The sequence below is a fragment of the Oryzias melastigma genome, linkage group LG2, assembly GCF_002922805.2.
Source record: "Oryzias melastigma strain HK-1 linkage group LG2, ASM292280v2, whole genome shotgun sequence".
In the NCBI taxonomy this organism is placed as follows: Eukaryota; Metazoa; Chordata; class Actinopteri; order Beloniformes; family Adrianichthyidae; genus Oryzias; species Oryzias melastigma.
This window is the reverse complement of record NC_050513.1, coordinates 16458332-16470405: the sequence shown is the minus strand read 5'-3', so window position 1 is coordinate 16470405 and position 12074 is coordinate 16458332. Positions and strand designations below refer to the sequence as shown.

The window sequence follows — 12074 nt, the reverse complement described above, 5'->3', positions numbered from 1 at the left end:
GTCTCAGCGATAAACTAAACTAAGATTGTGTCCGAATCCCCCCCAATCACTATATAGTGTGTTCGCCATTTTCAGTGCTGTCCGAATGTAATAATTCCAAAACCGAGGGTACTTGAAATTTCCCACAAGTCATTGCAAAAAAACTAGCGTACATCGATGTTCACTAGATTAGCTAATATAGACCACAATGCATTGCGGTTGAAAAATTTCGAACAAAAAAAAAAGTGTTTAAATGTAATATTTGAATAAACCATCCATATTTTCACCATCAGAACACAGTGGAGTCATAAATAAATGTCGTGAAATGTTCGTATTTATTCGGTTTTTACTTCCTGAAATCTGTGACGTCATATCTGGTGTTTAGAGAAATGAAAGAAAAGTAGTAAGCATCGTGTCTGAATTACCTTTAAAATCCAGGGCACTATATAGTTTTTTAGTAGTTAGGGATTAAGGGAGGGGATTCGGACACAACCTAATGTTCACTAGAATATAGACCACAATGCATTGCGCTGGAATGATTTGCTATTTGAAGAATTGTATTTAAAATTTCTAATATATCAACCAAGTTTTAATCATCAGAACATATAGGGTTCATAAATATAGTCTTTATCTAAATGAGGTTTAGGCAAACGGATGATGTCATATTTGCTGTTAAAAGTAAACGTTTTAAAAAGTAGAGACGAATTACGCTAAAATCTGGGGTACTGACAGCGCTACGTCGTCATTTAGATGTTTGGGAGTAGTGAGGGAATTCAGACTCAGCATACGTCATGGCGTGATGCGTTTGTGGCCATGGGAACTCTTAGTTGCCGCATCCGATCTCTTCCTTGTAGCGGCTCGTGAGCGTGTTGGCTTTGTGCGTGAGCTTGGACAGAACGGCGTGCAGTCCGTCCAGATGGAAGTGGAGCGCCTTCTGCAGGTCGTCCTCCTCCCCCTCCACCGCGCGGGCGTCCTCCATCCCACCCCGCACCCCCCCCCACTCAATGTCATGGCGGATGGACTTGAGGAGGACGTAGGAGCCGTACATATCCGGCTGGAGGTAGCCGCCGCCGTCACCTGTGGCGGTCGCCCTCAGGTCGCCGCCGCCCTCCTGCGGGAAGTCCCGCAGCAAGCTGGGCAGCATGACGGTCTGGTCCATGTTGTTGACGGCGCCGATGAAGCGGCTCATGGCGCTGAAGAGCGAGTTCTTCTGCTGGTAGGATTCGCTCACCTGCATGGTGCGTCAGAGAGCGCCCGATTCGGACTCCTAAGAGGATTAGAACTCCGGTTCTGGCTCGCTTCTAATTCAGCCGTGGTCTGAGAGGAACTCAACAACCCTTACAGGAGTCCAGAACCACCGTCCCAAAAGAAATTCAACACATCCAGCAGGAGTGCCTGGAAAACAAGCACAAGGTCAACATCCTCAGTAGGGTTCTGATCCTACAGGTCAGAGAGGTCCCACCCTGCGCCCATTATCGGACAGTGCTTTCATTTCCTTTAATACATTTATTAGTATTTTATTTTTTAAAACTATTTAATACAAACTACTAAAACGACGGTTTGCTTTTTTTTTTTTTTTTTTTTTTATGGAATCGGAAAATTCACGACACCCAAACAGGAAGCAGGCGGCCCCCTAAACATAACGCCACATTCAGTAGCCCCACTTCCGGGTCTGGCCGTCGGGCTCAGCTGCCTCCAAAACCCCCCAAACGAGAAGCGCGGACGTGTACCTGAGCTCCGGTCCCGGGACGAACACCTGGACGCCACGCGGCCGCTCGATCGATCATCAAGGCCGGCGAGCTGCAGCGGGTCTCCGGCGAGGCGGCAGTAAAGCCGGGAGGAGAGGAAGGCGGGTCTGCAGGAGCACGTGACAGCCAACAGCCAATCAGAGCGCAGCGCCGCACGCACCTCTTCCGGGTTTTTAGCCTCGCAAATTTATCGTTTGGTTTAATTATCGCAGAAGACTGAAATCTGGGGCTCTTTATGACAAAAAATAACATTAATAATAAATTAAAATAATATTTTTTGAAAGACTTGTAGTTTTTTAATATTTAATTTATGCTTTCTCTTTTTGTTGTGCCAAAAAGCTAAGCAAAATAAGATTTTTTTTAAAAAAGTTTAATTTCTTTCAGTGGCTTATTATTGTTTTATTTATTCAATTTTAGAATTAAATGTATTTATTTATTTAACTGAATTCTACATCAACATGATTATAAAGCATAGTTAAAAGGAAAATTTTTTTTGAATGTGCAGCAATGACAAGTTTATAGAAAAATCTTGTGTTTTGCTTTCTTGTTTGCCTAATTCTGCTGCAGGAAGATTTTATTAGAGACAGGGTGTATTTTATTTTGAAAGGAATTTATAAGTGCTGCTTTCAAAACAAACAAAAAAAAGAATAATTATTGTACATGGAAAAATATAATTTTTTTATGAATGAAAGGCTGAATGGCCACAAAACAGTTTATTTTTCCATCAAAAGTTGCAGATCCCTTGATTAATTTTAAGCAATGAAAATATATATATATATATATATATATATATATATATATATATATATATATATATATATATATATATATGTATATGCAGATATTTGTGACAGAAGGTTCACCTGAGGTCAATTTGCCGTTTTTAACTCATCCAACTTCCAATAAAATCCCAACAAAATAAGCTCTTTGCTCTTCTCTACACGCTCAATGACAGAACGCTGAACAATTTTATTACAACTATTCTTTATAAGCTTAGTTCTTTATTTGGCTAGATTTCAGAATAACATTTAATTTAGACTTTAAATACTCTCTCCGATTAAAGTCGTGTTCTTGTGGCATTTTTATCATGATTGTGGACATTTATTAAGAAAATTAGGCTCAAAACAGCATTTTTTTAGTTATTCTTTATTCAAATTGTTGTGAATTGCGAGCAAATGAAAAAAATGTTAATTAAAAAAGGGTTGCAGGCGAGTCACGACCTCCACGCTCCGAATTAACCCTTTAACACTGGAGATGTCATCTAAATAACACGCTTTCTGACAGAAAATGCTGCATATCAGCGCAAATGTTAAACAATGCAGCGAAAAAATGACACATTTCTAATGCACTCCTGCCTCTCTGCAGAAACTATGTCTAAAAAGTTTTTTGATTGTGGCTAAAAACAGCATAATCATAATTAAAAAACCACTGAGGACACTTTTATAATGATCAATAGATCATCTGAGTAGAGGCTGTAAGTTGATGTTAAGTAAACATTACTCCTTTTTGTTATGGATTTTCTTGAAGAAGAAATTCACAAAAATAAAACATGAGGATCTGCTCTGAATCGTCTAAAAGGCCTAAGCGGCTCATTTTTCTTTGAATTACTGCATCACCATGTCTAAAATTTGGGCAAACGTTCGTCCCCTTTTATCAAATATTCCTCTGGTTGCCATGGTGATAGCACAGCGATAAAGTTGGAGATGTGAGCCCACTTGAGTGAATGTCTGGACTTTAAACGGTCTCTGGACTCTTCAAAACTAGTCTTAGTCAGACTTTTAATCTCTCACCTCCTAGTGGGAGAAAAGTGAACCAATCCGGAACAGAAATCCACCACTCGAAAACACGTTTATTATCCAACATAAACAGATTGTTTCAGTTTGGATCTGCTCAAGTCCAGGAAGTGAGGACGTCCTCTGCTGGTCTGTTATGTACCATCCAGTAGGCGTTCTGGTCAGAGGAGAATTATTACCAAAAGAAAGAAGAAACAAACTCTTAAAAGAAACAGGAAATGATGACACCAGCATGTGGGTTCAAGTGACCCAAATCAGGATGTTTTCTGCAAGACAAAAACAAACCAAAAGAGGTCAGACGGTGATGCAAACGGATGAAAACTCAGAACAATAACTCTAGCATACCCGTCACACCATCTCATACTGGTACGAGCTGATGAAGTGGGAGAGGCAGCAGGCCAGACACATCCCCACCACCTGAATCACACAAAACACGTTTTCTCCCAGAAGTATTCACAGAGGAATTCTGTCCAGCAGCGTCTATACCTGAGAGAAGGCGATGCCGAAAGTGACTCCAGCGATGATTCCAACGTTGTTCTCAAGGAAGGAGACCACCAGCTCGAAACAACCCTGAAGAAACAGAACAGCCGCTATATCTACTAAACTTCACCTTTACCGCTGTAGTAAGTGTGTGTTCCTCCTGACCTGCTTGTGGACTTTTCCTGCAGCCAGCGTCGCGTTCTTCAAGTCCTCCTTGTTGCAGTTGGAGAAGCTAATGCAGCAGCTGGTTGGAATGCCGCTGACAGAAAAATACAGAGTGCTGAACCAGCTGGTGTAGTTAGACACTCCACAACAGTGCAGCTGCAGACATACAGACACAATCAGACCTTAAGAACATATCAGAATGTGGAGGGTCCCAGTATTGAACCAAGAGGAACACCATACACATCAAATTGGTAGAATTGTTGGCTCAAATGTTGACTCACTTTGCGCTGAACATCATCCACAGCGACGCTCTTGTCGTCACGACCATCGTATCTGATCACCGCCTCTCTGAATGTGATGAAGAAGGTCTCTTTAACCTGAAAGCAGGCGGACATTCAGATACATTTGTACCTTAGGGGGTCAAAGATGGACATATATATTAGTGTTTTCACCTCATGACGAAATACAAATCCGGAGATTCCCGCGGTGAGCTCGATTATGAACACGAGAGACAAAAGAGCGGCGTACTGAAGAGAAAGGACGGGTCAGAAGCGTCCACAACACATAATATAAAGAGAAAGTCATTGAGATCATCAGAGAACTCACCAATTTCAGCATCCAGGGGCGCCCCCTGCAGGTGGCAAAGCAGCCAAACAGTCCGAACAGCACGATGGCGGCGCCGGCGCCCGTGAGCATGTAGGGAGCGTTGGACGGGCCATTGGAGATCAGCAGGGTGTAGGGACCCAACATGAACTTCCACCACAGACCCACCGACAGCAAGACCATGCCTGTCACCTGAGGGGGCGGAGCCGCAGAAAAGGAAGTCGGTCAATGAAAATAGAAAAAGAAAAATTGAAAAAACGATGGTCATGAAAAAAAAAAAAGGCTGAAAATTGTTAGTAAGTGATAGTCTTTCAAAGTGATTAAGATTATACTATTTGCAGAATGGTTGAAAATGTACTATTATTTTTATATTTGGAAAAACAAAAACATGAAACACACTTTTGTAATGAACATTGACTTAGATATTCATTACTCATGTGCAAGCAGGCAATACAACAGTTGCACCAAATGAAAATTGAAAAGCATTACCTGCAATAATGCTTGTGTAAATGCTTTTTTACTCACAGTAGTCACAGAAGATGCTGATGGGATTTGCTAAAAATGCATGGCTATTTCCAAAATGTGCTAAAATTTGCTAAAAGACAGGAAATTGTGTTAAAGAACTAAGAAAGAGCGCTGAAGTTGACCTAAATTTCTGTAAAATTGATTAGAAATCCTTAATACATGCCTATTTTGCAAAAACATGTAGTGTGTTGCTTAAATACAAGTAAAACTCCAAATTACCCCCCATAAAAACTTTAGTAGAAGCCAAATTAGCCAAAAAAGCTAGCTTATTGATCAAATATTAGCTAAATTCAAAATAGCCTGAAATACATCAGAAAACTAAATTAGTCAAAATTGTTAGCCTGTTGCTAAAATAGAAGCCAAATTCTAAATTATCCTATAAATATCTCAGTAGATAACAAATTAATCAAAAATGTTAGCATGTTGCTGAAATATTAGCTAAACTCCAAATTAGCATAAAAACCTCAGTAGATGCCAAATAAGCCAAAAAAGCTAGCTTAATGCTTAAATACTAGCTAAACTCCAGAATAGCCTAAGATACCTTGGTAAACTATATTAGTCAAAAACATTAGTATGTTGCTAAAATAGAAGCTAAACTCTAAATTAGCCCACAAATATCTCGGTAGATAACAAATTAGCCCAAAATGCTAGCATGTTGCTAAAATATTAGCTAAACTCGAAATTAGCATAAAAACCCCTTAGTAAGTGTCAAATTAGCCAAAAAAGCTAATTATAAAGAAAATATTGGGTAATTTTTTCAGTTTTTTTGAAAATGACTGTAAAAGATGAAATCATAGCCCATATATATATATATATATAAATATATATATTTAAAGGCTTTTTGCTAATCTACTTAAAATTTTGAAATTTTAAGACTTTTTCATTCATTTCCTACGGTGCATATTTAGCTCAATATTTCAAAAACTATAAAGTTTATGAATAGCAAAAATACAAGCAGTAATGTCCTGAAGAAACAAACAATAGAAACAAAATGTTGCAAGAACAACTATATTTTTTTTACACATACACTTAATGTTTCCCAAAGAGCATCTGAAAAAAATGTGGTTCAATAGAAACCTAGAATTAGCATTTTGGCTGAAAGTCCAAGAACTATTTTAACACAGAAAGAACAAGATGCTCATAATAAAGCATGGTGGTGGCACCATCATGGTTTGGTTTGGTTTTTATTTTTTTAGTTTGAAGGGTTCCAAACACCAGTCAGTGTTGACCCTTCAGGGTTCTACTAGAAATCTATAGATAAAGAGGAACTTCGCCTTTCACGATGACCACGGCGCATATCCACATCAACAAAATCAAGAAAAGACTCGAGCAGAATAGAATTCAATTGAATTTAACAGAAAATCTGTTGAATTAAAAAAAACATAAGAAATATTTTTTTATAGCCTAGAATTTTTAAAATAAAAATTCTTGGGAGATTTTTCTGCTTATTTTAAAGAAAAGCTAAAGACACAAAAGGAACGCTCAGGATTTCTAGGCAATACTTCTCAAGGAGCAAACCCCAAACAGGGCTGATGATGGAAAGAGCTGGTGATGATGTGAAGAGAGAATGTTGATGGAAGAGGACATAGAAGAGGAGGTTAACACTCCGGAGAGAGCTCCCTCTGGTGGTCGGAGGTGGAATTACAAGACAGAATGTTATGATTATTGTTACTCTACTAAGAAGTTTTATTTGTACTGTCAAAACACAAAATCTCACCAATTATTTTTGTCATGTTTTTAGTATTTTTTTTATACTTGATATAAGACTAAACTAACTTTTCCAGTAAAATGGAACAGCTTGTTTTGAGACAATTCATCTTGAATATCTTGAGTCATTTGAGCTTGAAAACATCCTATTTCAAGCAATATCTCTAAAAAATTTTTTTTTTTTTAAACTTTACATAGTGTTTTTTTGTCATGATCTTCTTTCAAGAAACATACTTGCTAGATTTAGAAAAAAATGTTATTGGACATATAATTTTTAAAACAAATTTACTTTTTAGTGCTTAAAAAAGGAACTATTTTTGGAGAAAAATGTATAAATTGACATACTTTAAAGAGATTAAACAATGTTTACATGCTTATTTTGAGACTTCATTTCAATTACCAGAGACATAGACCTCAATATAAATGCTTATAGGTCATTTTAAGCTTTAATTTAGTCTTAGAAGGGCGGGGCGTCACAACTTATTTGAACAAATCCTACCAAGACTAATTCTGCTGGTTCCATTTGTAGATTTTTAACTCATAACAAGAGAAAAAAACTTAGTTTTCTACACTTTTAACTTGGTGAACTTGCTACTTCCACAGGTTTGCTTACACTTTTTTATTTTCACTTTGATTTAGACTAAAAAATAAATTAAAAATGATGGAAAGTTCTAGTTCTGTTGACAGTGGATCAATGGGTTCTGTTAAATGAATGCGTCACATGACCAGATGAAAAACAGAAAAACATCTCTCCTCACTGGTCTTGTGATTCTATCTGGTTCTTGTCAGTTTCTTGTTTTATATCAGGTCAGGTCAGGTGGATCAGAACCCATCCGGTCTATTCTAAAGGAGGTGTTGTTTTTGGGTTTGTTCACGGTGCTGCTGGAGCGTCTTCATTGTCATACTGGTGTCATCCTCATTCCTCAGAGTCCAGTCATGAACCCCTGACCCGTTTAGTGCTCACTCCTTAGACTCACAGCTGCAGATCTTATGAAATATCCATTCATTTTTATTCATCTGAGTGAACGGACTCTAAGGAACATCAGGTTTAAGGAACTGGACCATCTTTCATACACACAAATCCAAACCCACGTTGAGTTTCTCACCCAGAAGACGAAGGAGTAGAGCAGCAGCAGCGTCTTCATGCACACGATCGCCGGTTTGGTTTCCATCCTCCGGGGAGCCATCCTCGTCTGACTGAGTTCCACTCTCTCCTTTAACTTTCCTTAAAAGCCGAGAAGCCAACCTGACTAGAGTGAACGCCGCCCCCTATTGGTGGAATAAGTTTCTGCGTCTTTTCAAGGAGCCAAAAACCCGATCAGCACTTTATAATGTGTATCCTGATGGAGAGGAGGTCGGGGTCATTTTGGTGTCAAATCCGAGCATTTTCGGTCCTGCCGGATGAAAGGAGAGCAGGTCACAGGATAATCGGAAAGTGATGAACCGGAGCGGTGGGCGGAGCCATCGCCTGCTTGTTAACTGTGTGGTCAGAGTGTGAAGTATGAGTCACATGGCTGTGGCAGCACGTCTGCAGAAAAACCCACGGATGAACACAACACAAGGGAAGATGAAACTTTGGGGGGAAACTTCTGAAGTTTTGGTCCGTTTATATACACTGTAAAAAGTGAAACCATAGATCAGTTAACAAAAGCTCTGTTTTTTTAAGTATATATTTGAAAATATTTGTTTTTATCAAATTACATTTTAAGTTGAACTCAACATTTTAATTTTATAAAAACTATTATTTAAAATGTAACAATTTATAAAAGTTTTGTTAATTGATCCATAATATGGGGTCAAATCAGGATCAGCTTAAAGTGAAGGAAAAAACTGATTGAAACTTTAAAAGTAGACATTGTAACTGAATTTTTTTTTGAAAATTCAAAACTGAAAAAAGTTGAAAATTTGAAAACAAGACGTAAATAAAAAAAAACGTCAAATTAAAAAAAAGATGTTTTGAAAATTAAAAAAAATTGAAAATTTAAAGAAAAACGTTTTTCGAAAATTTAAAAAAAACCCTGAAAACTTGAAATAAGTCTTGAAATTTTGAAAAAAGGAGAAACCTGAAATAAAAAAAACTATAAATGTAAAAATTACTGATAGAAAAAAAATCTATTGGTAACAGCTGCTGTTTTAAATTTTCTTTTTTTTCTGAATTTTCACTTTTAGTCCTCAGTTTTGCAGTTTCAGCTCTGATTTTCAGGTTTTCACTGCTGAGCTGAGCCTAATTTTACATGCTTTGAGCTTAGTGGCTCCCCAAAAATGAATCCCATGATTCAGAATGAAAAATAAAAAGAAAATTCAAAACAGGAGCTGTTACTAATAGATACTTTTTTTTCAATCAGTAATTTTTACATTTAGAGCTTTTTTTATTTCCTATTTTCAGGGTTTTTTAATTAAAAAAAACTTTATTTTTTCAAATTTTCAGTTTTTTTTCAAATTTTCAAAACATTATTTATTTTTTTTTATTTTTCTGTTATTTTTTATTTACAATGTCTTGTTATTCAAATGTTCACATTTTTTTCAGTTACAATGTCTTTTTCTCAAGTTTTCATTTTTTTGTTCTCTTTAAGCTGATCCTGATTTGACCCCATACCAGTGTTTCACTTCTTACAGTGTAGGTAAATCACTACATTAAATAAAGAATAACAGGGGTGTACATTAATATATTAACAGCTGAAAACAAAAGACTTGTTTTTCCTAATAAATGTCAATTATTTAAAAGATAATTCAGGCAAGAACAATGAGCTTCAGTCTATATCTGGTTGTTCTCCACAAGAAAGGAGCGAGGAAACCATTATAAGCATGTTTACAGAGAAATTACAAATTTGTTTTTAAATTGTTATAACGATGCTGAATCCAAGCATCTAGATGAAAGAGAAACATTTCACTGTAAGGATTATTTTTTCAGAAAATAGGGACAATAAGTTTTATGAAGCTTCTATAAGATGAAAGGTCAAAAATTCTCCACCACAACAGAGGTTTGACTTACTTGACCTTTGCTTTTCCTCATTTATTCACATTCACATGCAGAACAAGAGTACATTTGATCGTCAGTTTTAAAGAACAAAAACAGAAGTGTTGGTCTCCGGTTCAAATCAACATCAAATCAAATCTTTCTGACACAAACACAAAAAACTTTTCATTATTTTCATTTTCACCTCAGCGTTTCCAACTTTAGCCTCTAAAAAGCAGCTAGACCGACTTCCTGCAGGACCTCCCACATGATGGTCACATGATCCACTCATTTGACTGTGGAGTCATAATTGAAGCCAAAACTGCTAAGATGCTCGAGCAAGAGTAGGGCTCCCCCTCCTGGCAGGTGTGATTCATGACCAGGGATCCACCACATCGGTGACTGATATCCTCAGGGTTGTTGCCATGGGGATCTCACAGGTCTGGCTTCTTGCTTTGGTAGGGGATTCCTGTGGTATCACCCTCTATGAATATGGTGTGTGTGGGGGTGTGTTTGTGTAGGTGCATAGTGAGGACAGGTCCCCAAAATGTTGTTTTTGTTCTTAAGTATCAGCCTGGATTTCTATTTCTACTAATTTACAAATTGTTTGATGCTCTGTTATGTTGTGGGGTAGGTGGGGGGATTGTGGGTTATGTTTCAAGTTTTTGGTATAAAATTCATTGTTTTGATTTTTAAATTGGAAAATGCTTTTACTATGTATGAAATTTGATTTGATCTGAATAGATTTGATTCGATCAGCATTTTATGGATAAAGATTTGGAAAAAAAACACTCGGACACAAGGACATTACCGAACGGTGAGACCAAGAAACTATAAACGTTTTTTATTATTTGGTTTAGATCAGAAAATATATCGAACTGACCCCTTCTTGATTTATTTCATCTTAAAGGGTAACCAAACCCTAAATCGACTTAATTTGTCTGTTGACCTCTATAAATGGGGCCTTAAAAGTGCTGTCTGTTGGTCATTACCAAAAAATGAACATGTTTATTTATTGAAAATATAGTCAAAAACCGTATGTGTGCTGCCCCCTTCAGGTTAAATTTAGGTACTACAGTTGAATTTTGTGATGGTCAAACCATATACGTTTCAGAAGTCTGACATCATGATTTGATAAAAGTCCTGCCCCCAAGCCCCACCCCTATGACTGGATTCTCACATTTCGGCTGTGGGTGGAGTCAACCTCCAACTTCACTGTTTGGTTACCCTTTAAAGTTCATGAATGTAGATATCTTTGGGTTGCCTTTGACCACCCTGGTTCTTCAAGTGTTTTTTTTTAGCTGAACTCTTGTGAGGCAGATGTTGCGTTTCACAGGTCCATAATTGGATTCTCCTTTTACACCTGAACGGACCAGGGGTTATAGGTTCCTGGCTCTGCAGGAGGACACTGCAATGAAAGCCAGACATAAGGACATAAGCCAAATTTAGATTAACATATAAACTTCTTTTTAGTTTTCATGGAGGCGGTTTTACCAGTTTTGTGAAGTGGTCAACGCATGCGTTGCGGATCCTCTCGGCAGATGCAGGACTGTCCAGCTTGAATGGTCCTTTGATGCCTGATTCTGCCCGGGCGGCGCTGATGGCATCTTTGATGGCGTAAAAAACAGATGAGGCCAGGAAGAGCGGAGGCTCACCCACAGCCTGAAAGGAGAGCATAGGTGTATAGATGTATTTTTGCAGTTGTGTTCAAACCATTGACAGAGTGAGAGGTTTTACCTTGGAGGCAAAGATGGCTTTATCATTGGGGGCATCACGAAGGAGGGACACAGTCAGCTGCGCAGGAATATCACCGAAGGCTGGAATCTTGTAGGAACCAGGACCGCGAGTGAGGAGGACACCTGCAGGTGAGTAGTGAAGCTCCTCTAGGGTGAAGAGACCCAACCCCTGAATGAATCCCCCCTCGACCTATAGACACGAGGATGTTCAGAAACCTGGTGGTAAAAATATCCCTGTCTGCAGATGATGATATTACTCGCCTGTCCAATGTCAATCGCTGGATTCAGACTGCTACCAACATCCATCACTATTGTGGTGCTCAAGTTCTGCAATACAAAACATAGGTATAACCAGATTCAATTGGGCTTCATGAACGACCTG

General features: G+C 38.1%; 3 protein-coding genes across 3 annotated transcripts in view; all 3 read right to left on the bottom strand.

The window, feature by feature from the left end:
• Positions 1-387: 387 nt before the first annotated feature.
• On the bottom strand, positions 388-1996 carry LOC112156838 (mid1-interacting protein 1-B). Its single transcript, XM_024289229.2, has 2 exons — positions 1710-1996; positions 388-1374 (listed from the first exon to the last, which is right to left on the bottom strand). The coding sequence occupies exon 2, from the start codon at positions 1214-1216 to the stop codon at positions 803-805; it is 414 nt and encodes a 137-aa protein (XP_024144997.1). The 5' UTR covers positions 1217-1374; positions 1710-1996; the 3' UTR covers positions 388-802.
• Positions 1997-3556: 1560 nt separating this feature from the next.
• LOC112156824 (tetraspanin-7) lies at positions 3557-8721 on the bottom strand. Its single transcript, XM_024289207.2, has 8 exons — positions 8107-8721; positions 4772-4960; positions 4618-4692; positions 4447-4542; positions 4166-4321; positions 4007-4090; positions 3866-3937; positions 3557-3786 (listed from the first exon to the last, which is right to left on the bottom strand). Exons 1-7 carry the CDS (start codon positions 8185-8187, stop codon positions 3869-3871), a joined length of 750 nt encoding a protein of 249 aa, XP_024144975.1. The 5' UTR covers positions 8188-8721; the 3' UTR covers positions 3557-3786; positions 3866-3868.
• A 2347-nt stretch (positions 8722-11068) lies between these two features.
• xdh (xanthine dehydrogenase) overlaps positions 11069-12074 on the bottom strand; it is a gene marked incomplete in the record, with an annotated part of 15997 nt that continues 14991 nt past the window's right edge. Inside the window, 4 exon segments of the mRNA XM_024289059.2 lie at positions 11069-11364; positions 11451-11618; positions 11694-11882; positions 11954-12019. Coding sequence (XP_024144827.1) covers positions 11314-11364; positions 11451-11618; positions 11694-11882; positions 11954-12019 — 474 coding nt within the window.

Excerpts from the sequence above, each read along its gene's own strand:
- LOC112156838 (XM_024289229.2), bottom strand. The coding sequence starts at position 1,216 with ATGCAGGTGAGCGAATCCTACCAGCAGAAGAACTCGCTCTTCAGCGCC.
- LOC112156824 (XM_024289207.2), bottom strand. The coding sequence starts at position 8,187 with ATGGCTCCCCGGAGGATGGAAACCAAACCGGCGATCGTGTGCATGAAG. Across the intron at positions 4,961-8,106 it reads TCTACTCCTTCGTCTTCTGG|GTGACAGGCATGGTCTTGCT; the intron begins GTGAGAAACTCA and ends CCGCCCCCTCAG. Across the intron at positions 4,693-4,771 it reads GCCCCTGGATGCTGAAATTG|TACGCCGCTCTTTTGTCTCT; the intron begins GTGAGTTCTCTG and ends CTTTCTCTTCAG.